We start from the raw sequence: 23066 nt of genomic DNA on the forward strand, positions 1-23066 counted from the left end.
TATATGCACATAAAGATATATGCATTTATAGATGTAAGAAAGACATGAATTGTAAGGGTACCTGTTGACCTGGACTTTCCAAACTTTCACCTGTGCTGTGTGGCTGGGAGTAAGAAATGAAGCTGAGTTGACTCCTTTCTCTTACACATGAAGAAACATCCCATCATGTTTCAGGCATCTACCCCACTCCGCGGTAAGGACAGACTTCTTCTTTTGTGTACCAACATGAGGCAGCCAGCAAAGTGAGTTGTGTGAGTGAGGGGAAAGTAATTTTGAAGAGAAAATTACTGTTTGTGGGGTGCTTCTGGAGGCAGCATCACATTTGCCCCCAGCAAATCATTACGGTTCTGATGCTGTTCACAAAACAAAAAAACGGGAGTAGTCTGAAAAGAGCTGGAGCCACTTTAGATTTCACTGAAGACACCAAGAGCTGCACGGGCTAAAAAGCACACTCAGCCTTCTGCAAACGTGCTGACTGCAGTATCGTGTAACCGGATCACACCTTTACGCTTTGCTTTACGCTTTGCTTTGCACGTAGGACAAAGCGGTGGCTTTGCAGTCTCTGCCTCCCAGGTCTTCCTTTGTTTCTGGGGGGAAACTGTTGTTGCACCTGCACCCGCGGAGGAAGCATGGCAAAGAGGAGTTACAGGAGGTGCATATTTCTCCTGAAGCTGCCACATAGCCTCCTAAAAATGGGATTGTGACCCAGCTTGAGTATCCAGTGGATGGAAAAAGCCAGCTGCCAGCCCTCCACGTCAAGCATAGTTCAGTAGCGTTAGTCCCCATCCTCCAAGTGTGAGTGGTCCCATGGGCGATAGCTGCATTATGCGCATATGCGTTCAGCTGGCTCCTGCAAAACCCTAATCACTTCATACAGACTACAAAGCTGTTCCTTCTATTTGGTTAATGAATCCAAGCATAAAAGCAACATGTGCCAAACTAACCATGAAGAAAAGCCTCATTAATGTATCATTCTAGAAGGACAATTATAAAGGTGTCCTGAAGGGCGAACCGGAGGAATATATTTTCATTAATTGTTCAGGAATATGCTTACAAATTGCAGCAGGTTCTCAAATTTTAGTGCGGATGACTCAATCTCTGGAGATTCTTTATGGAAGTTTACTGTTTTCCTAGGATGTTCCTTTTTGTGCTAGTTTTTGGGGGAGTCATCTGATCAGGAAACTGAGACAATATAATTTGGCGTGGGTGATAAATTACGTTCTATAAACAAAGAACACTGCAGACAGGAACTCTCTATATATGCACTACCTGGGCTGGAAACAATTTACAATGAGAAATTGTAATGAGATAATTAATAAACAAATCTTCGGTTGCAAAATGTTTTCTCCTATCAGAGTCTTGCAAGAGCATGGAGAACAGCGCTGCCTGCTTAAAGTGGATCTGTTCATGTTGGGAGGAACTACTTACCCACAGTAAAAAACAGATACGCCGTGATGGGGCCCTTAGAGTTAATCAGAGATTTCATCTTGAAAAGGGTTTAACATGCCCAAATCCTATTAACTTCTAAGAGAGCTGTGATTACTATGCCCCTTTTAAGATCAAGACCCAATAATTTTAATTGCTGTAACAAGTTTTCTTTATTTGGTTGTTAAATTGCTGTCGGTCCATTCATGGGAACGTTTCCGTGGCGGGCGAGTCAATGAAATACAGGGAATATCTTCATCTTCCACCTGTGGCAACTACTACACCCTGCGCGTCCCTCCTGCAGCGTGGGGTGGGTGCTGTGTGCGAGGCTGCTTCGGACCGCCATCCCGGGGATGTCCGCAAAACGCTTTTTGACGTACACGCGCGAAGTAACCTTAATTCCCTAACGGGTGGGAAGGACGAGGGCGAGACCTTCACGTAAGCAGCGAACTAAGAGATAGATCTCTTTGCGTTAGCACCGGCACTCGGAGGGTTCGCTGTGAGGGGAACTGCCGAACGGCTCTTTCAAACCTAACACTCGGTCGATAAATGTAGGTTCGGCAACTTTTACCGGGACCAGACTCGGGCAGGTGCTTACAGGCTGTGCTAACCGCGCCGTTGCGGGGGTCGAGAGGATCCCACCGGGCTCGCCCCACCCAGCGCCCCGGGGGCGGCGGCGGGCAGCACGGCGGGGGCGCTGAGGGGGCCGGCCGGGCCGGGCCGGGCCGTGGCGGAGGGGGGGCGGCGAGCCGCGCTGCCCACAAAGGCCGGGTTTGGGGGCGCTGGGCCAGCCGGGCAGGCGGCGGCGCTGCTCCTCCTCCTCCTCCCGCCTCCCCGCGGCGCCGGGCGCGCTGCAGCGGCCGCCCCGCACTGCCGGCGCGGCTCCCCGCGGCCGCCCCGCGCCCATCATGGCTGCGTGCGCCGGGCCCCGCGCCCCTCGTCCCCCCTTCCTCCTCCTCCTCCTGCTGCTGCTGCTGCTACTGCTGGGCGGCTGCGAGGCCAGCCTGCCCCCGGAGCCGCCGCCGCCGCCGCCACCACCGCCGAGCCCCGAGCCCCAGCCCCTGCCCGAGTCGGCTCTGCAGAAGCCCACCGTGCTCCTGGCCATCATCGCCCGCAACGCCGCGCACACGCTGCCCCACTTCCTCGGCTGCATCGAGAGGCTGCACTACCCCAAGAGCAGGATCGCCCTCTGGTAAGGGGAGGGAGGCGGGGAGGGGGGGGGGGACCCCGGCGCAGGGGCCGTGGCCTGGCCGGCGGGGTCGTGCGGCCCCTCCGCCCGCAGGGTGCGAGCAGAGCCCCGGCTGCCCCAGCTCTCGGTTTCCAGCCTGCTTGTGCCTGGCGGGGGCGGGAGGGGGGGGCACTCCCGCTGCCGGCGGGGAGAGGGGGGCTTTGGGGGGGAGCTGACAGCGTGGCCGTGCCCGGGAAGGGGGATGTCTCCGCTCCTCCGGCCGCCCCTTCCCGCTCCCCGGCGGGAGCGGGGGCCGCCCTGCCTCCCCCTGCAGCACAGGTAGCCGGGGCTCGGGCACCTCTGCCCGGCCGCGCCGGGGGAGAGGCGCGGGGGGGAAAGCAGCTCCCGCCGTTGGAGCCGAAGGGCCGGCGTTTGGTTTTGGCACGCTGGGGAAGAGCTCGCCCACCCGGCCGCGGGGCGAGGGACGCGGGGTCCCCACGACCCGCGTGTTCGGGGAGCGCGGTCCCACGGCCCCCGGAGGAGCGAGGGGGCTTTGCGGTAGCGGTAGGCGGCGGGGTGGGGAGACGAGGTTTTCGAGCGAAGCTGGCCTGAAGCCTGGGCAATATTCACCGCCTTAGCATTTGTCCCAATCCACAGACACGAAGGACTCGTGGCGCGGTATGGAGAGCCGGGGTGGGAGTCTGGTGTTTCGCTCCCTGGCTGGTAAATACCGGGTTTGGGGGGCGGGGGAGATGGTCAGGGTTTGGCAGGGCTGGAGGGCCGGCATGCTGTGTAGGTGCCGATGGGCATTGAAAAGGAGCATTGTTGCATGGCTGTAGTCTGAAAGATGGATTCAAAGATGTATTCAGAAATCGCAGCATGGGGGCAGCTGTGGCAATCAAATGTGTGTCGGGGTGGAGGAATTCGACCAATTTGGGAACGGGTCAATTTGCCTTTATTTTAAGGGGGAAGAAAAATATCTTTCTCTCTCAACCTGACATAAATGTTGGGAGGAACAGGAATTGCATGGAAGGATCCAAAAGAGATTTTAAGTGTGGTAATCGTGTGGAATAAGAAATGGTGCCATAGGGCCTGATCCAAAGTTCATTGAAGTCAGCGGGGACACTCCTGTTCACTTAAAAGTCAACACAGTAAAGCTTTACTTTGTATAAAGGGATGTGGGGAGGACCCCTCCCCCCCCCCCCCCCCCCGTCACATCGCTGGTACTAAAGTGTCATTAAGCAGACAGCATTAGATGTTTCTGTGTGTCCTTCGGGAACATGGCTGTTACTTGTCTTCGAGTACTCTACAGGTCTTTGCAGAAATTCAATGGCTGGTGTAGTCAGTGCATGGCTCTTTTTGGCTTTTTTTTTTTCCCCTTCCCTTTTGAATTTAGGGCGCACAAAGTGGATTGTGATATCAGCCAGAATGTGGCATGCCACACAAGTCTGTCTGTGGAATTACAAGCTGGTATATGGTAGTGGGTGAATGCTAGACTCATCTGTGTGTAGGTGCATGACTATGCTTTCATTTGTATCAGTAGGAATTTTGCTGGTTTGGATTTCATCTTAGCAGATGCGTGTATGAGTAGATATTATCAGACCCTACATATGGACTGTGATTCAGCTAATCTTGGTGTTTAGAAAACGAAGTTGTAGGTGCAGACCTGATCACCAAAGCAGGGTGGATCCTGAAATGCCTCTTGCTGTAGAAGTGTAGAGTAAGTTTGGTTTTTTTGTGAAGTCCTGCAGAGCATTGGTTGGCTTTGCAACTTTTTTAGTATATTGCTTGCATTATCCTTACTTTGATTAAGGTCTCTGCAGTATTGTGTGAAAGTATTTGTGGGGATTGTTCATGAAATTAGAAGTGTAAGATAACTTTAAATATGCTAAGAATCTTGTAAGAATATCACTCCATTTTTAAGAGGGTTGTGCATAGATGCAAGGCATGGTTAAACTGGAAAATCTGCTGTTGAAAATGGCAAGCTTTGTAAAATGTGGGAACTGAAAATGAAGTTCTGTAGATGCTCTGAGTTGCCACGGAGAGAGAGCAGCACTCATAGGGTGGCAGTGATTCCTTGAAGATGTTTAGTCCTGTTCACTTCAGCTCCCCAATAAGACTTGAGCTTTTTCAGAGCCAGAGATGTTCAGGACACAAAGTACACACCAAGAGGAGGCTCACAGACAGTATCTATCAAGTCTCTTGAGAGCAAATGAAACAATCAATTTCTGGTAGCACCTCGCATTTCAGACTTTGTGCCTGACAGAGTCCTTTCACTAGGTAGATTCCAGGTGATAGATTCCACCCATGTCCCTCTGCCGTTGCATTACTGGGGTAGATTGGTGTGAAGGGCAGTGAAGTGGTGCTTGTTAGACTTGCATTCCTTCATTGCCACTTATATTCTACTTCAAAATTTTCTTGAGTAAGTCAGCATTTTAAAATGCCCAAATGAAGGTCTTGAGAATGAAGATGAAAAACATACCTCATCCCTTAAACTTCCATATGCTCTCTGTATTGCTTGAGGGCTTAAATTCAACAGTGGATTCCTCAGACAGATTTCTAGGGTGGAAGTTGTATGAGTGACAGTAGAGATGGGTTAAGAGACAATAAACGAATTTGAAGCAGACACTGAATTTTCTTTCTGTAGCCTACAACAATTAATCTCAGTCTTTGTTAGCCTGATACTGAGCAAAAGATGTACACTGGACAGTCTTGTACTCCCTTCTTCCCTTTGGTCTTAATTCTGACTTCTTCATTTGCTGTGGTTGTGAGCAAACTTGGAAGGACATGCTGGCTACTAATGACTCAAGCAGGCCATTTGGCAGGAGGCCAGCTGGCACGTTGTGACCCGTGTCCTTCAGTTAAACGCTTCCTTCCTTTCTTCTTTCCCCTCTCCGAGAATCAGGAAGCTGCATCCAGACTACTTCTGGGAATGGTCCCTGGCCTGCATTAACCCCAGCCATCCTTGTCTCGGAGGGTACTGGTGGGCACAGACCAGGTCATCCCAGGGTTGTACCAATGACTTAATGGTGGGAATTTCTGTGGAACAGTGCTCAGGTCTTTGTCCTGGCCCTGCTTAGTTTGCTGCGATAGACTTGGCTGTAGGCAGCCTGTCTGTGAGCCTTTGGTGCTGGCCACCGAGTGAGAACAGCAAAGACCCCCCACTTGAGCAGTAGAACCCAGCTGCCCTCTCTGCTCTTCAAGGTGGTGCTCGTGTAGCTGTGGAAGAGTGATGCTGGAGGTGACAGTTGCCCCTTCTTGCAAAGAAGGAGGGGGTCACAGCCCTCCCCTCAGGTGCTTGTGGAAAGCCTAGGCAGCGTTTGGCTCAAAAACTGGTAACGCTGTGAGAAACGGGCTAGTGCTCAGCAACAGTAGAGAGCCTTAAGAAAACATGGCTGTTGGACCTAAGTCAATCTATTTTTGAGCTAGGGAGTGTTATTCTAATCCGCTCCTTGTGTGGCTGCGGTTGGTGTGTTCACTGGGGTGGGCTGAGCTTATCTCAGGGCCGTGTCAGTGACGCTATGCTGCGAACCCAGCCTAGCCGAGTTAGGAAACTTGGGCACGTTGGGAAATCTTACTGCATTGTTTGTGTTGGTGTTGGAGAACTGCAAAGGGAGGGAAAAGTGTTCTTCTTTATCTTGGACAAAAATGACCCAGAAGTTACATAGTCAGCAGGCCCCAACCCACTTTTGGGTGCTTTGGGGTTGGTGTGTTTGGTTTTTTTTTTTTTTTGAACTTCGGCAGCGCTGACTATTTATTTGAGATCCATTCAATTATAGGTGAGGAGTGTTTGTTTGTCAGACAGGTTCATCCTGGCTGTAGTGGGGGAAGTGAAAGTGTGTTGTGTTCAGCAGTTTATCACACTGGCTTACACTTCCCTTAGCCTCAGATTCAGCGATGGTATAGCAAAGAAAGTTGTCTGTAATTTCATCTTTAAATACCTGCTAGTTCATAGTTGTGGGCCATCTGCTCTCTCATCCTTTACTAACCCGGGGATTAAGTGCCTGCATAAATGAGTTGGTGCTTGGAAGCAATAATTAGGTTCTTTTGTGCTTGAAAATCTGTGCCTGCTTTGCAGATCAGAGTATGCTTATATTTCAGAAACGATAACATGAGTGATAGGTGAAATTGGTGGAAAGCTGGAATAAATCCCAGATGAGAGATCAGTGGATGTACTGGAACACTGGCTCCAGTGAGTGAATGGTTTCAACTTAAAAGAACTAGTTGTCGCTGAAAATAGAAGCTGATGAGATCAGTGTAATAATTAACTTTCATAATTATATATTATTAGTTTAGAATTAGCTGATGATGCTTTATCTGAGCATTTTCTTATTCTTCAACAGTTTACTTTTCAAGTGCAAAAAATTCTACATGAGGACAATTTCCAGTAAAGTGCAGGGATAATTTGAAACTTTAATGGGTGTTATTACTCACTGGGAAGTGTTGGCTTTCAAATGCGCTGTTTTCTGTCCTTGTTCCCATTTGTGCAACAAGGTCACTTTAATCTTCATGGTCAGTATTAATCACTTAGGAATGCTGAAGTTCCAGTCTGCTGTCTCTGTTGCTTCTGTCTGTGGGTGTTTTGCATCTATGTAAAATTTGCTCACCTGTGCTATAACTTCCATGTGACAATATTAAAGTTTAGGTTTTGGAAATTAAATTGACTTTTCACTTGGCTTGTCATTTAAACTTGTGGGATTTAGTTTCCCATTCATATTTGTAGATTTTTAAAATTTATTGATTATATAGCATTAATAACAGAGTCATAGACCAAGTGGTGCTAAGAGCAAGATGGGTCTTACACAGCCTTGGAGTTACGATTAAGGTGATGATCCTCTTGTGCAAGATGTTGCATAGTCTTTCTTCCAGAGAACTTGTGTTTGAACTTACATCAAAAGAAAGAATGGGAGTAAAATAGGTCCATTTTCTGGCTGGGGAAATTGGGGAAGAAACATTAAGTAACCTACACAAGATTCTTAAATTTATTAAGACCAGAGATAGTATTCATAACTGACATTTCTTGATTCCTTTTTCTTACCGAGGTCGCTTTTACACTGAAGTGTGGTAAATTTACATAAGAAATGGAAAACCAGGGAAGGCTAAAGAAATGACAGCATCCCAATACTCACAACAACTTTTTTTTTTTGTCCTTTGGGTCTGTCTCCCTCATCTAAGTCTTGGCAAACTTAGGCAAATGACATAATGAAATTGTTCAGTAGAAACATTTGAAGGGAAGCTGAAAATTACTGCTGTGCCTTGCTGAGGTCTGCATGGCAAGACTTAAACTGTTGTCCAGCTAAAAGCTGCAGTTCTGCAGAGAAACATTAAGCATCAGCTGTGCGATGGCAAACATTTACTGGGTAGCAGTAGTTTCTTTATTTTTCCTACTGTACTCACAAATTGCCAGATTCTGCTGCCTTTTTGATGTCATTAAAGAGCATCTTGCCCCACACTTTATATTAGGGTCTACTAGACATGAATGTGAATGACATCTTGAAATGTGTAGGAATTCTGTAAGACTAGTGAACATAATGCATTGTGTGTGTTTGATTTTTTTGGTCTGAATCCTGCATGCTATGTATCTTTGAAAATGCAGCCATTTTTTTGACTGCTCTTTTTTGGCAACCACGTTTTGAGGCAGGTCTACTCTGTTATCCGTTTGTCTGTCACTTGTGGAATTGTCTACCTGGTAGCAGGTACCTTGTAATGTAAGTGTTGTGTTTAGAGGGTAGATGCCAATAAAATAATACGTTGGCACAAAGAAACGGTGGGACAGAGCTCCATTTCAGAGTTTTATGTTTATTATAAGCCTTTGGATGCTTTCAAAGGTCAGGGAGAACTAGTTTTCAAGATTTTTTTAATATGTACAAAGTAGGAGTGAAAAGCCCTCAAGAGGTTCATTGCTGCCCAGGGCAGGATCCCGCTTCATCCCTGACTTGCCTGTCACCCAGGGTTGGGATTCCTCATCTAGTCAAGTCTGCAGACTGTGTATGGTCGTGTCTTCTGAAGCCTGTTGAAGTGTGGGGGAAGTGGGAGGCAGCTGTGGGAATGTGTCAAAGGACCAGCTGCCACCAATGTTGGCTGTAAAGTGCTGGAGTTCATTTGCCCCTTAAAAACATGGCACCTTCACTTGTACATTCCTGGCATACAAGCTATTTCAGCTCCCTAACTTCTGGTGAGTCTGGAAGCAGGGATCAGTTAAGTCTGATCCAGGGGAAGCCTGCCCAATTCCTGCTGTCATCCTCTTATTACAGGGACAAAAGCCTCTTCCCTTCTGTAGTTCTTCTCCAACCGCACTGTCCCAGGACTAATGTATGGATATCCTAGAACGGTTAAGGTCGGAAGGCACCTCTGAAGATTTTTCTAGTTCCAACCCCTGCTCAAAGCAGGCTCAGGTGAAGGCTGCCCAGTACCATTTCAGTTCAAGTTTTTAATATCTCCGGGGATGGAGACTCCATAATCTCTGGGCAACCTGTTCCAGTGAGATAGTCACTGGCAAGGAGCATCTTGGAAATTCGTATCAGCAGAGGGTGAGTGTAGCAGGGTGGCAGACCTTTGGGATAAAGACAAAACTTACATGAAGATTTGTTCCAATAGCTTTTTTCCTTTCTCTTTTGCATGTTCTTTCTGCTAAATTGAGCATGGTTTCTTTTCAGAAAGCTGCCTGATCACTGCTAGTCAGACTCCTGAAGAAGAGACCCCAGGTGCCTGAGACAGCTGGAGAATGGTTGGTTCCTGGGAGGTATGGCATGGGCCTGCCTTAGGAGAGGAAAACAAGGCGGTTTTGCTTAAGGGACCAGAGAGGGGATAGCAGAGGGGATAGCCGTGGTGTCTGTCAGGATGTAGGCTGAACCATAGACTGAAGGACATTTTTGATCTTTTATGTAAAGTATCACAACACCTGCAATTATTTAGCCGAGTCTCCTGTCACTGAAAGTCTTCACGTACTGGGTCAGGATTCTCTAAAAACAGATCCGTGATACATATGGTGTGCAGAGCTTTGGGAGCTGCCCATTGCCAGCTCTTGCTGTCATTCTTTGGTCCTGGGGGATTCCCTGAAAGACCATATGAGCTACAGGGTAGAGAGAGGACCAAGATGGTGCAGTGTGCTGTCTGTCCGAACCTGGAATTTCCTTCCTGTGGGATGATGTCTCAGACTTAATATTATTTCAATATATTTATGTGCATCTCATTTCCTTTATTTTAGTGAAGCATAGTGTATGTTGATGATGCTCATCGCCAAGGGTGGATTACAGCTAAATGGGGCCCACATGCATCAAAATTTCAGGCTAAAGAAAGATAGGAATAAAAAAATTTGTTAGTGTTCTCTACAAGGTGGATTTTCAGCCAAAATGCCCAGCTCCTTCAGACAAGCATGTGGCATTGCTAATAGGCTCCTCAGTAAAGAGAAAAGGACTTTTTTTTTTTTTTTTTTTTTTAATGGAACTGAGCAATTTGCTTCATTCAGTGCCTGAATCCAGTTTTTAAACATAGAAATGATTGGTTTCGGTTATGCGTGTGTGCGCATGCACATGCATATCTGTCTATCTGTATCTGGTGTCCTTGGACCAGAGTACATTTGTTACTGTAGAATGACTCCAGTTTTCTTCCTGAAAAGTTAACAGGGGACCTAATAAGCATGTGGTGATTTTAAACTTTTGCCAGCTGACTCTGGAACAGGTATATGCTTTCAAATAGTGTTTAGTCACCCAAGTTTTTTGAGAACCGCTTTGGTTGTGTTAATGTTTTGTAATGTAACATGTTGATCCTCTTTTTTGACAGATGAGGCACTGCTAAATAAATGGCTTAATTTTGTACCACAGTGAATAAAGAGTTTCACTGCAGAAGACTGGAATTATGTTTGTGCAGTATTATGTTTCTTTGGGAGAGGTGATCGCCTGTTCAAGATAGCTGTAAGACTGCTGGGAAATAAGACCTCTTTATTCAGGAGCAAAGGCTGGTATATCTTCTGCTTTCATTCTGAGCAATTATTTAGTCAATATGTCTTTCCCACTTACTGAGATATAACTATACCATCAGGTAAAACAGCATGAAAGCTTATAATGTTTTGGGATGGGAATATGTTTTTGCCAAAGTCTGGCCTTGCTCCTTTTCCATGGACTCTTGAAACACTGGCACTGCTGGAAGTGTCAGCTTCAGTGTTATCCCTGATGCCCATGAGGTTGTAATACATGGAAATGAACAGGTTTCTAGCTGTTTCCCTTTTAATTCTGTCTGTATGCATTGATAGGAATAACGCACCTCTTCTAAACATAAGCAGATGTTGATCTGGACAGGTAAATGCATTAAGTTTGAGGCTGTCCCCCCTGAGCTCTGGGGCTCATGAGGATCTAAATTCATGCAAAGCAGAAAATAGCATAAGTCTATGTAAACTGCAGTGATGTGGTAGGCCTCATATAACCTCTTTCACATCTTGGAAGGCTTCAGCTCCAATAGGGATTGGGTTTGATTTTTTTTAAATTATTATTATTTTTAAAATTTCTTTCCTGTACGGAGGAAAAAATATGACTTTCATTTACGCTTCCCCCTGCCCTGCTCCTGACAGGGTACAGGCTTCCCTTGATTCTGAAAGGATTGTTTGCTTATTTTTGCTCTTTGATCCCATTGCAGAGGAAAGGTTATGCGCGGCTGCAGTCTGGTTTGAATTTTGCCCAGTGGCAAAAACTAGGTTGCGTTAACTGTGAAGTGTTAGTTTATAACCTGAAGCTGATAGCAGGTGGTTATCTCTCAGTTAGCAGCTCAGAATCTTGTTTTTGCTACTTGCTCGACAGCTGCTCTTAAAATGGATACTGCATTGTACCTTTGGGGGTAGAATAGGAATTGAAGGCTGTAGTTTATTTCCTCAGTATTTTCAATCATTCTTGTCCTTACAAGGTACTTAGGAGAATTGGAGGAAAAAGGCTGTTTTCCAGCATTCGTACTTTTGAACTGCTAATCGTGATGTGGAAGTTTAACATTTAACTTTGACAAATGCAAATGCTTTGATTTTTTTTTTTTTTTTCCCCTTTTGTTTATTGGTTTGAATCCATGAATTATTCCCCACCAGTCTTCAGCTGAGTGAACTTAAGCTAAGTTCCCGTAGTCGGACTACTGTGTACACTGTCATTAGATAGTCAAAAGCCACCTTGTGGCAAGTCCTAGAAAGTGGTTAAGTAGGAAGCATGAACTTTAGACAACCAGGAAAAGCTATTAGAAACCTTTTCTGTTCCTATAGTTTGTGTAGGAAGCAAAGAGGAACATGGCCTATAAAGCTTTGCAGCAAGACTCTTCTTTCTCCTCCAATCATCAGCACTTACCAGTTTATGTGAGGATGCAGGGATGTTATGTTATCTTTGCATCAAAAAAAAATAAACCAATGTGTTTAAGTGAGATTAAAAACTCATTGGAGAGAAGCCAGTGTGGTTTAATGTTTGCTGCAGAGAGAACAGGTGCAGAGTATTGACCTTGGCTGCACTGCCTCAGCCTGTTGCAGCTAGTTAGCCCTTTTCCCTGATGCGTGCTGGAGTGTGGTCCTTTCTGCTTCATCTTGCTGCCTGCCAGTAGGGAAGTGACTTTTTGGGGTAGTTACGTCTCCCAGCTGCAGCTCTGTGTGAGAAGATAAATAAATGCTGCAACAGTGACACAGCCTGTGGAGAGGAGTGGTGGAGGGTGGGCTGGTGTACTGATCTTCTTATGTCCCAGCGTGCCTATTTTCAGTGCTGTTTTAGGTGTGAAATCCCAGGATCCTGAGATTTAGCTGCAGATTTGCTACTCCTCAGTGGAGTTTTAATGCTGGGGTGCATATTAATGCTATTAACTCCCCTTGAGGTTTATTAAGGGGTGTGGTTTTGCTCTTGAAAATTCTTCTTAAATGAATAGCATCCATTCTTGTAGTCTAACCAGAATTTGTAATTGACACCATAACTCATAAAGGCAGTGACAAAAAGATTTAAAGCTAAGTGAAAAGCACAGCAGCTACATGTACAAGTCACTACCCTAGAATAGCAGGAATCCTAACAATAAAAGACATATTGAAAGATGAGAAGTCATAGTGGGAACTGTATAACTAGAGCAAAGGCTTTTTTAAAATTAATCTTGGAAAACAATGGAAGTCATGCTATTTCTCATTTCTGCAAACTGAGGGGTTAAAAAGAGTTCTGGTGGCTTCAGGAACCGATGGCCTGCATTTTATTTTTCCTTAAATCTTTTCTAGAACTACTGGTAAGGATTGGGAAAAGGGGGATTGAAGTGCCTGGTTTGGTTTCACCAACACTTTGTTTAGTATTGCTGTATCAATAATATAGTATTAGTTGGTGTTGGCCTTGCCAAGAGCTGTGCTCTTCTTCAGGTGCTGGGTAGCTGAGTGAAAGAATGGTGGGAAGAGGTGAGCCAGCTATGTGCCACTGGGGAGGATGAATGGGAGAAAAAAAGGGTCTTCACAGAGACCTTCCAGAACAAAGATCCTGAATCCCATGTTACAAGGAAGAAGGAACGGCTAGAGACTCCCTCAAAGGAGTTGTGGTTGAAGACTCACAAGAAGAGAGAGGCTAGAAACATGGCACTCTGGCAGTGCTACAAAGGCTGCTTGTTTGTGGTTCTGAAATTGCAGAATGGGTACAGGACTTGGAGAAATGGTGAGAAGGAAGATGTCCCATCAGAGACTGCTGAAGCTCAATCAAGTGTCTGCATGAAGTAAAAGAGGGCAATAGTTATCAGAAGCTGTCTCCTGTGGAGAATGGGGGCACCTACCTGCCAACCTGACTTGATGTCCTGGGATGTTGCAGCGAGATTCCTGAAGCTTGTCCAGCTTTCTGGCTATGCTACTTATCCCTGTGGTCACCAGTTGTTGTGGTTCAAGCCCAGCTGGCAACAAAGCACCATGTAGCTGCTCACTCACTCCCCCCTTCCCCAGTGAGACAAGGAGCAGAAAATATAAAGAAAAACTCATGGGTTTAGACAAGGACAGGGAGGGATCGCTCACCAATTATGGTCATGGGCAAAAAACCAGACTCAACTTGGGGAAAAACCCCTAAATTCAATATAATTTGCTACCAATAAAATAAAAATGAGGATAATGAGAAATAAGTCCAAATGTTAAAACACCTTCCCCCACCCCTCCCTTCTGCCTGGGCACAGCTTCACTCCCCATTTTCTCTACCTCCTCCCCACCAGCAGTGCAGGCATACAGGGAATGGGGGTTGGGGTCAGTTCATCACATGTTGTCTCTGCTGGTCCCTCCTCATCAGGGAGAGGACTCCTCACTCTTCCCCTGCTCCAGTGTGGGGTCCCTCCCATGGCAGACAGTCCTTCACGAACTTCTCCAGCATGAGTCCTTCCCATGGGCTGCAGTTTTTCGGTCACAGACTGCTCCAGTGCAGGCTTTCCCATGGAGTCACGGCCATCTTTGGGGCATCCCCCTGCTCTGGCGTGGGCTCCTCCCTGGGCTGCAGGTGGGCATCTGCTCCCCCACTCACCTCTGTGGGCTGGGGGGACACAGCCTGCCGACTCACCACGGGCTGCAGGGGCATCAACCTCCTTGGTGCACCTCTTCCCCTCCTTCCTCACTGACCTTGATATCTGCACAGGGGTTTCTCTCACATTCCACTTCCCAAACGCCGCTGCAGGTTCCCCTTCTCAAATTTGTTCTCCCAGAGGAGCTACCACTGTCACTGATGGGGTCGGCCTGGGCCAGCGGCGGGTCCAACTTGGAGCCGCGGAAGCTTCCAGCAGCTTCTCACAGGAGCCGCCCCTGTGGCCCCTCCCCTGCTACCAAAACCCCACCACACAAACCCAAGACACCAGCGCACTGCCAAGATGACCCTGAGTCCCCTGAATCCTGAATATGACAGAAATACTGCAGTTGGGTAGCAAAGTGACGTTTTCCTCAGTCCTTTCTATGAGGAGAGGTGTTTTTATACATATATTCCCCCTTCACACACACATAACCTTGTTTCAACTTGCGTGATTCTGTGACATTGACTAGAATCAAGGTTACAGTTACTGGTAAAGGCTAAATTTGGGGGTTTTAAGTTCACTCGGTTTTCAGATTCTGTAGGGCCTGCAGGATTAGGAAAGAGTGTTGCATGTTCTGGTTTAGTGTTGGGTTTGTCCCCTTGTTAAGACTACAGTCTGGGGAAGGATGACTTGAAGGGCCATGCTTGTCACACTGGTCTAGATCAACCACAGCGATCAGAAGGGATCAGGGTTGAGATTGCAGTATGTGTTTGGGAGAAGAAACTTGTGGAGGCAATTTTAGGTGGCTTCTGCGTAGATGAGAGAGGCTGTTGCTCAAAACACAAGACAAATACATTGGTTTTTAATGTAGTTTTGGTTCCCTGGGCATGGTTATGGTTAGAGTTATGATCTGAGTTACGGTCTGAGGAGAGAAAAAAAAGTGTAAAGTGTTGACATTATTGTTGTGTTCTGTCCTAGCTGTGAGAATTAAGAAATGCATTGGTGTCCACTGGGGCTGGTGCCTTATCTTCAGTTTTCTGTACATGCTTATCCCCTGGCTATGACTAAGTTCAGTCTCTGAAGCTGGGGTGAGTTTAAAGCTTAGGAAAAAAGGTTTGGAAGTCTGTTTGTCTTGAGGGCCTAATAGTTTAGGAATTAATCCCTGACATCAATAATTGTAAGGTTAATGTTTGGGGAAAATGTTGCTTTGGATCAGTGTATTCTGTTTGCTTTTATTGTGCAAATTCCTCCTGCAGGAGTAACTGAAATTAGGGTTGGCGATAGGATTTAGAAAAAGAAAACTTGAAAAGGCACTAAAAACAGAGGAGAAGTTCAGATTTTCTCTAGAAATCTCTGTTGACTGGGGCAGGGGAGTGAGGAGGTTGTGTGCTCTATTACAGTGAGAGGTGCTCCTGTGGCTGGTGCTTGAGGCGGTACTGGAGTTTGGAAATCCAACGCTTCACAAGCAGTGTTTATTGCCGAATTGTGCAGGGGCCACAGGTTTAGGGAGGAGGCTGTTGCCATTTGGGGACGATGCCTTATGCTCTGTTTTAGTTCAGAGGTTGCTCTGCTGTGTACAAGTAGGATTATGAGTAGGTCAGGGGGTTAGAGGTATGATTGGAGAATGTATAGTTTCAAGGTTGTTGAAGTCAATGAGGTCTGCAGGCTTGTAAAGGAGTCTGTGCTCAGCAGGAGGGCAACACCTTATATTTTTCTTTATGGTACAGCTTATATGTTATTTCCAATTATGGCTAGGAAATTTAACAGTTCAGGCACTCAGGTCACTGCTGGTTCTGCTACTCCTGCAGAGTTAAGAGGTTTGTTGTCCAGGGGAGGCAAGGCCTTATGCACTTCTTTCACTGTTTGGAGAGGGTTTCTGTGTCTGGAATACTTTTACTATGAACTCTAAACAAATCCTAGTTTAAGAGTCCAATCGGCGTGCTGGATTCTATAAGCAATAGCCTTTCTACTTATTTTAGTTCTGCATTTGTCAAAGCAGTGTGTTCTTTTTTGAATGGGTCTACAACTTAAAATTGAGGCTAGCATTTGAGACAATTATGGGTGCTGCAAAAATCAGCAATAAGAGATGGGAAGAGTGTCGGTGTCAGTGGGTAGCAGTGTATTCTGTTCTGATGTATACAAGGGACCTCTGTGTACCACAGCTGGAATAGCTTGGAGGTTAGCTTTCAGGTTTTGAAAGCTAAATAGTCAAGGACCTCTTTTACTGATGGGTTGTACAGGCTTAAAAAGTCAGGAGGAGTAGTGTCAGTAGGAGCCAATGTCCTGATAATCTCTTTTATTATGGAAATGTTTCCTTACCTAGGTGAGGGTTAGAACTGAAGTTACGTCTTGGGAGTGGAAGACATTGCGAATCCCATTACTTCTGACCTGTGCAGATCCTGCAGATGTAGAAAAGGGTCTTATATTGGTGGAGCATGTGTATTATGATCTTCTGTTATAGATTGATCCCCCTGGATTGAACTGGGGTTTTGGGGGGCACTGTGGTTAAGGGTAAGATTTGGAAATCTGAATTTGCTGCTGGATTCTGTGTGGCCGGCAGAGTTGGGAAGAAGGTTGGTGTTGACTTGGGTGCATTGCATTTTATTCTGTTAGTGTATGTATGGGGTTTCTGGTAATAATTTTACTAGAGTTAATGCCTGGAACTCTATAGCTTCTATAGTTTGGCTTGGTTCTGTCATATTCAGTGCCTTCAGGTGGAGGTGGGGTGTTGGTAGAAGTGAATTCCTTCTGTTCTTTTTTGCTGTATGGAATGGCTTGTGTCAGGGTTAGGTTTTGGGAGTTTCAAGCTGCTGCAAACTGAGATACAAGCAAATTGATTGGGTCCCAGAGGTTTGGAAAGAGGCCTGTTTCTGATAGGAGGCCAAGTGCTGCATGCTCTTTTGTCCTGTTGGTGCGTATGTCCCCTGTTTTGTATTTAGTTTAGGGACAAGGATGGAGAGTGCAAAGGTTCCAGGCCCCAAAGTGTTCTGTAGAGCTGACAAAAATGAGGAAGAGGCCAGGGGTTGGTATGGGCTTAGGCCTGATGTTCTCGTGACAAAGTAAAAGACTTGAAATTTCCTTAGGCCTGAAATGAAACAGGCAGTCCTGGTAACTGGGAAAAAGGCACCGACTTAACCAGTTCTTGTAACCAAGCAAGGAACAACAGAGTAGTAGGCCAGTACTATGCTCATTTTTCCCAGTCATATGCCATTAAATTTACTTGACTCACTCGCGTAAATCAGTTTCTGGATGCTGCCGGTGTTTGCTCCAAATGATACATGCTTCTTTGGTACGAAGTTCTGGTTGGAGTTTCCATTTAGCTGTCTCTGAGATGACTGGCTCCGGGGTTCTGGAGGAGCCTACCCAGACTCTTCTAAATAGGTTAGCAGAGAATAATAATTGCTTTTGGGTCTTTTGCCTCTTCAAATGTTTTATTCCTCCAGCTCTGGCTGTCAGAGACTTTGGTTACACTCATTTTTCAAACACTAATCTGAAATAAATTCAGTGTGTGTGACTGGAATATGAAAATGTCACTGCTGCTAAATACCTTCTCTTAATTTATGATTTTTAAAAATTTTTTTTTTTTTTTACTTAAAGCGGGATTTAAATGCAGATTGTCATTGTTAAGTCATGGGGTGGGTTTGTGATACACATTTTATCAATTCTAGCACACATTCACTTCCTGCCCCCCACCCCCCTGCTTTTATGTCTCACACAAACAAGTTAGTTGTTGCTTCCACAGAAAGTCTTGTCAATGAGTTGTTATTTCAGACTAGTGAGCTCATAGCTGTCTGCTGGCAGAGGTCTGCTCTGACTTCATACAAACTAAGGCTGTTGCCAGGATTTTTTGCCTAGTACCTGAGCCTTGAAGGACACTCTGTTTTACAGAACAAGAATGAAACTGCTATCAGTGGTGTTTCCAGCAGCTTTGACTACAAACATCCCATCTGTCTTTTTGGACCAGCCTGCCTTTATATATGTGATGCAAATTTGGGGGTTGGGGGGGTGGGGAGGAGGAATATGTGTCCAGAGCTAGACTGGGGCTGGGGAAAGCAGTAATTTCTACGCTCAACAAGTTGCAAAGCCAGTGCAATGGTGTTGGTTGATCCTACTATCTGTGTCGAACTTCAGACACCTTCAGGTTTGCTATATTGTCTGCTGCAAGCTGCATCATTTGTTGCTGCACTCCTGTTACAAACTGCATCCTTATTTGAATGCAGACTGCCCAACCACTGCGGAGCAGGTGGATCTAAATCACAAATGATAGCAAGCATAAATTCAGCGTACCACAGAGGAGACTTGCTGAGGAGAAACATGGTTCAAATCACTCTCATTTATTTTCCCCTCTCCGATAGAGTGAGATCTCTGAGGAAAAGCAATTGCGTATTACAGCTAGTAGCAGTAATCACCAGCTCCTGTTGCTGCTGCAGGATGTGTGGCCAAGTTGGTTACTACACATATGCTTTTGGGACAGCCCACAGATAAAGAAAAACATCTGGTTATAACAGTTTGGGCACATAGCTGGACCAAAACTCCAGCCCTTTCTGCTCTGGAGGATGTATTTCTTCCAGATCTACTGAACTGACAAAGGCATATTTCTTCCAAGTCTCTTGAACCAACAACGCAGATGGAGCTCTAAAGCTGTGCTAACTCTGGCATAGAAGTTAAGAATATACTGGGAAGAAACAAAATAAGGAGCCAAAGAAACTGAGATTTCAGCTTGTTAGATCTTGTATCGGGTTACATAATCTGAATACGTTAATGAAACACTTTAAAACAAAAGTCCTACCCAACTGTTACAGGCAGAAATAGTTTATACTGAAGTGGTTTGTAAGGTCTCTGCTGCCTGTCCCAGGTGGTTAGGTTTGGAGCCTGAGAAACGGGCTGCTAACTGAAAACATCCTCAGCAGCCGTGCTAGCTCAGAAACCCTCTGTTATCTGCTCTGTCTGTTCTCCCAGGCAGCGACTGAGAAGCTGGTAGATGTTTAAGAGAGAGCAGAATGATTTCTCAAATGAGGCAGAACTAGTCTCAGTTTTTCCGTGAGGAAATTAACCGATTGCCTTTTTTTAATTTATTTGAGAAATCCCTCTAGTGGCCAGTTACTTATAAGACACGTTGGCTGTTGGGTTGCAGCTGATGTTGCACATCAGTTGCTGCTGTTGTATGGATTTCAAATGAAACTCCTAATAGATTATTTGAAAGGCTTCAGAAAAAGGGCCTGAGATGGTTTCAGATGAAAGCCAGGGAAAAAAATAAAGTTTGGTTTTTGGTGGGGTTTTTTTTTGAGTGGCAAGCAGGTGATGCTAAAATCTTTGAAATACTTATGGGGACATTAAGTGATGCTTTGTCTGTGGTACGTAGTAGGTCAGATTAAATGATCTGTTGGACTTCTAAGAAACATAATAGCTTCAGTAAATAAATAAAAATAAGCAATTAGGTTTCAGTTTGTGTCCTTATACATCACACCTCTATGTAAAACCTGAAGTCTTGAAAGACAGTCTATGTTATTTTATATGAAGTGTATACATACTTTGTAATATATAAAACAGTTGTTGCATGTAATTTACTATTCCCTGTTGTAGTACTGGGATCGTGGTTAGCATGGTGTTTGCTGCTGACAGAGGGAGAGCCTGGCATCAGTTTCCTGCATGCTCAGCTGAGGGCCTGTGCATTCATTGAAGCTGGACTGTCACTTTCTTCTCTGCTCTTTCATCCCTACCACAGAAATGCCTTGTGATGGGTTTATCAGGTTTTCCAAAAGTCCAGTTTTCCAGCCTTTGAAATTGCCTCAAAGCCTTTGAAATGGCCTCAAAGCCCCGGGGAGCTCAAATGTCCAGCCATGGGAATGCTGCTGGACAAGTGTTGGGATGTGTACAAGGTCTGTTTGGGTTAGAGCATGTCCCTGCTGGCACAGTCAAGTCTAATGCCTGCAAGTGTGTGTGTGAGTCTCTCCACTGAGGTTAGAAAGCACTTTATCTTGTGTGCTTCATCCACTGCAATGGATATATCTAAGCTGTGAATCTTTCCCATTGGAAATGGCATAGTTAGGAACGACAGGAATTACGCTCTGCAAAATAAAGGCATACGTGTATTTTATGCGGCTTCCAATTACCCAGTCCATTTACTAGCAAGTGCCCATTTCCTCTCTTTATTTACATCCAGGCAATGAAGGGGAATATATTAGCTATCCTCAAACTGTGCGTTTGTGGTCAGGATTAAACCTTAAGTAGTTAAATTGTGCATTTGCATTCTTCTCCATGTGCATTTACCACACTTGCTGATGCAGCCTTCAGTGCTCGGCTCTCCCTGAAATTTGCATCTCTCCAGTGATGCTTCCTGAAACTTGCACGAAGAGGACAGACTAGCAGAAATGAGAATCGTGATGTTGTGTACTGTAATGGAAGCAATCCCATACTCTGTTTAAATGTCACTTTATTTCCATGATCCCTTTTCCTCAGGTGAGGATGAGAAATACGTAGCATTACTTATAGAAGGCTGCAGAGCTATTGGCTTACAAGATTAGAGAAATGTTGAGAACTCACTGTTTTTGTTTTTCTTCTCTTTAGAGTTAAGTCAGCCATCAGCATAGCACCAGTTTTCCATCAGTTTGAGTCCGGAGTTGGTCTTTTCCAAGAGAAAATGTGTTCTGACTCTGGCATCCATAGTACGTCACTTGTATTCACCAAACAGTAGCCATGCATCCCACGTGTGTGTGTCCATGCCTTCCTCCATAGGAGAAGCTGTATGGATTCCTGTATCTGTGAGTGAAACAAATGAAAGAGATTCAGACTCAGAAATTTTAGCTAGCCCACAGTACTTGGAATTTAAAAGTAGAAATGCTTTGCTTGCACATAGCTCTGTTAAATGATGAGGTTGTTGATGGTGTAGTGTTAGTTCAGAGAACCATGTTATTCTGTGCTGTTGTCTATATGAGATGACAAAACCCCAGGGTTTTTTGCCACCTATGTGCTGAGTTAGACAGGAAAAACAGAGGTTTAGCTGCCTGGTTTGACAGCTTGCTTAGAAGCACGCCCTTCAAAGTACAAAAAGATGAAAGGCAATTAATAAACCAACTCAGAATCACAGCTCTCTGTTATCTCCACCCCCTTCTGCCTGTGAGGCCGGACCTGGGGAGAGATCACCAGGTCAGCAAAGGAAGCAGTCTGTTGAGCAAGGAACTCAACAGATTTGGGCCTAATTTTCAGACACCACAACAGTATAAAGTCATGTTTACCACTGTGCAGGCTGGAGTTGCCCAGACTCAGCTCCTGGGTAGAATTCATCCACTTGTTTCTTACAAGTGTGTGCAAAGTATTTCTATTCCTGGAGATGTTTTGGGTTTGGGGTTTTTTTTGTTTGTTTGTTTGTTTGTTTTCTCTGAGTGCTTCACTGATTTAAAAAATAAATCTAGAACCCCATCTCCAAACACTCAGGGCTTTTTTTCAGTGATGAAGACAAAATACCTGCATAGGAAGAGAGACTTTGCCTTTGAGCTTGTGAGAGTTTCTTAAAAGCAACACAGAGGAAAAGTTGTTCTTGAGATTGCTACGGCCAGAAATTTACCACTAGTCTGACAAATACTCTGTGAAAGTGTTAAGTAAACTGCTCTACAAAAGCTGAATATATGTAGTTTATTTCAGTGTATATTTTGGAAGGCTTGTAGGCTTGCTTTATCATTCCCAGCCCTGACACCCACTCCTTTTTTGTGGCTTGTGAAAATCCATTAATCTCTTTGCTTTTGTTTCCATCTCTGTAAAATGAAGCTATAATGCTGCCTCAATGCAGTGCCTGGGGAGGTTGAGACCTTTGCCGTGGATTTCAGGGGCCTCTGGGCATGCCCTCTAACCTGTCTGATTCATATTGCCTAATTCCCAGAGGTATGTTGAAGATGAGTACACTTAGCCATTCAAAGCAGGAACGCTGTAAAATCTGTCTCTGTTAGAAATTCAGAAAATTTTAATTGATAAGTTGGCTATTTCATGCTAGCAAAGTGTTGTTTGGTTTTTTCCCCCATATTCAGAACCCTCTCAGCATATGAGGTGTTGTCATCTTTTCAGCTGTTTCTTCATCTGAAATACCATGGACAAAATTACAGCCGACATCTAGGAAAACTCTCTACTTCATATGTTAAAGTTGAATATTTTTTTTTCCTGCTTGGCTGCAGTGGTTGTTTTTCTAATCTCTTACTTAATTATGTATAAAACATTTTCAGCCATTTGCCAGAAAATATGACATAATCCATTTATTTTGAAGCACCGTACCATTTCATGCAATTCAGAGAACCTCCATTTTCCAGTGTGACTGGCTACTTGAGAAAGGCTGGGCCAAAATTATGAAGTCTCAAGTTCCATGCTGGCTTCAGCAAAGTCTAACTCTAAAATAACTTCCTGACGACTGTAAGGTTTAGTGTAACGTTTGTGAAAGCAGAATTTGGCATGAACTCCTTTATGCCAAGTGAAACCTGTGCCAGTGAGAGGATAATTAAACCCACTATGTTTGTTTGCTGTGAATTTGCAGTAGATCAAGAGAAATGTACAGTCTGATGTCATTAGATGCTGTGCATGATTAACTTCAGCTTGTAGGTTCACAGGGGTTATGCATTAGTTGGGCTAGTAAACTGTTTGGGGAGGTTGCTTATTCTGGGTGGGAAAGGCTGGTTGTATCTCCAGCATTAACACTTTGCTTTTGCTTTTTTATTGCTCATTCCTGATCCCAGAATACAGAAATTTAAATGACTTGGGTGTTTCTGGCCATGTTCCTTTTCAAGGGCACTCTGTGAAGCTCTGATAATCCCTGAAAAGGCAAAAATCTTTTATTTCTGACCTTGTGACTAACTAGGGTGCTTTAGCCTTTAGCTATGCCACGTCGTGGAGTGTCAGTGGAAGAAACTGCATCCAGATCTCGGTCATAGCCCTGGCTGGCCCCTGGTATAACTTATCCATGGTTGGGTGCTGGTGGAAACTGAATAGTGAGTACAATATAATGTAAGACGTAGGCTTATCCACATGTGGGTACTGA

At 45.1% G+C, this 23066-nt stretch overlaps 1 protein-coding gene across 1 annotated transcript in view; it reads left to right on the plus strand.

The window, feature by feature from the left end:
- The first annotated feature begins 2239 nt into the window (after positions 1-2239).
- COLGALT2 (collagen beta(1-O)galactosyltransferase 2) overlaps positions 2240-23066 on the plus strand; it is a 57295-nt gene continuing 36468 nt past the window's right edge. The window contains exon 1 of the mRNA XM_049808924.1: positions 2240-2617. Coding sequence (XP_049664881.1) covers positions 2334-2617 — 284 coding nt within the window. The 5' untranslated portion in view covers positions 2240-2333. The remainder of the gene's footprint in view (positions 2618-23066) is intronic.

This window comes from Accipiter gentilis, chromosome 8 (assembly GCF_929443795.1).
Source record: "Accipiter gentilis chromosome 8, bAccGen1.1, whole genome shotgun sequence".
NCBI classification, from domain to species: domain Eukaryota; kingdom Metazoa; phylum Chordata; class Aves; order Accipitriformes; family Accipitridae; genus Astur; species Astur gentilis.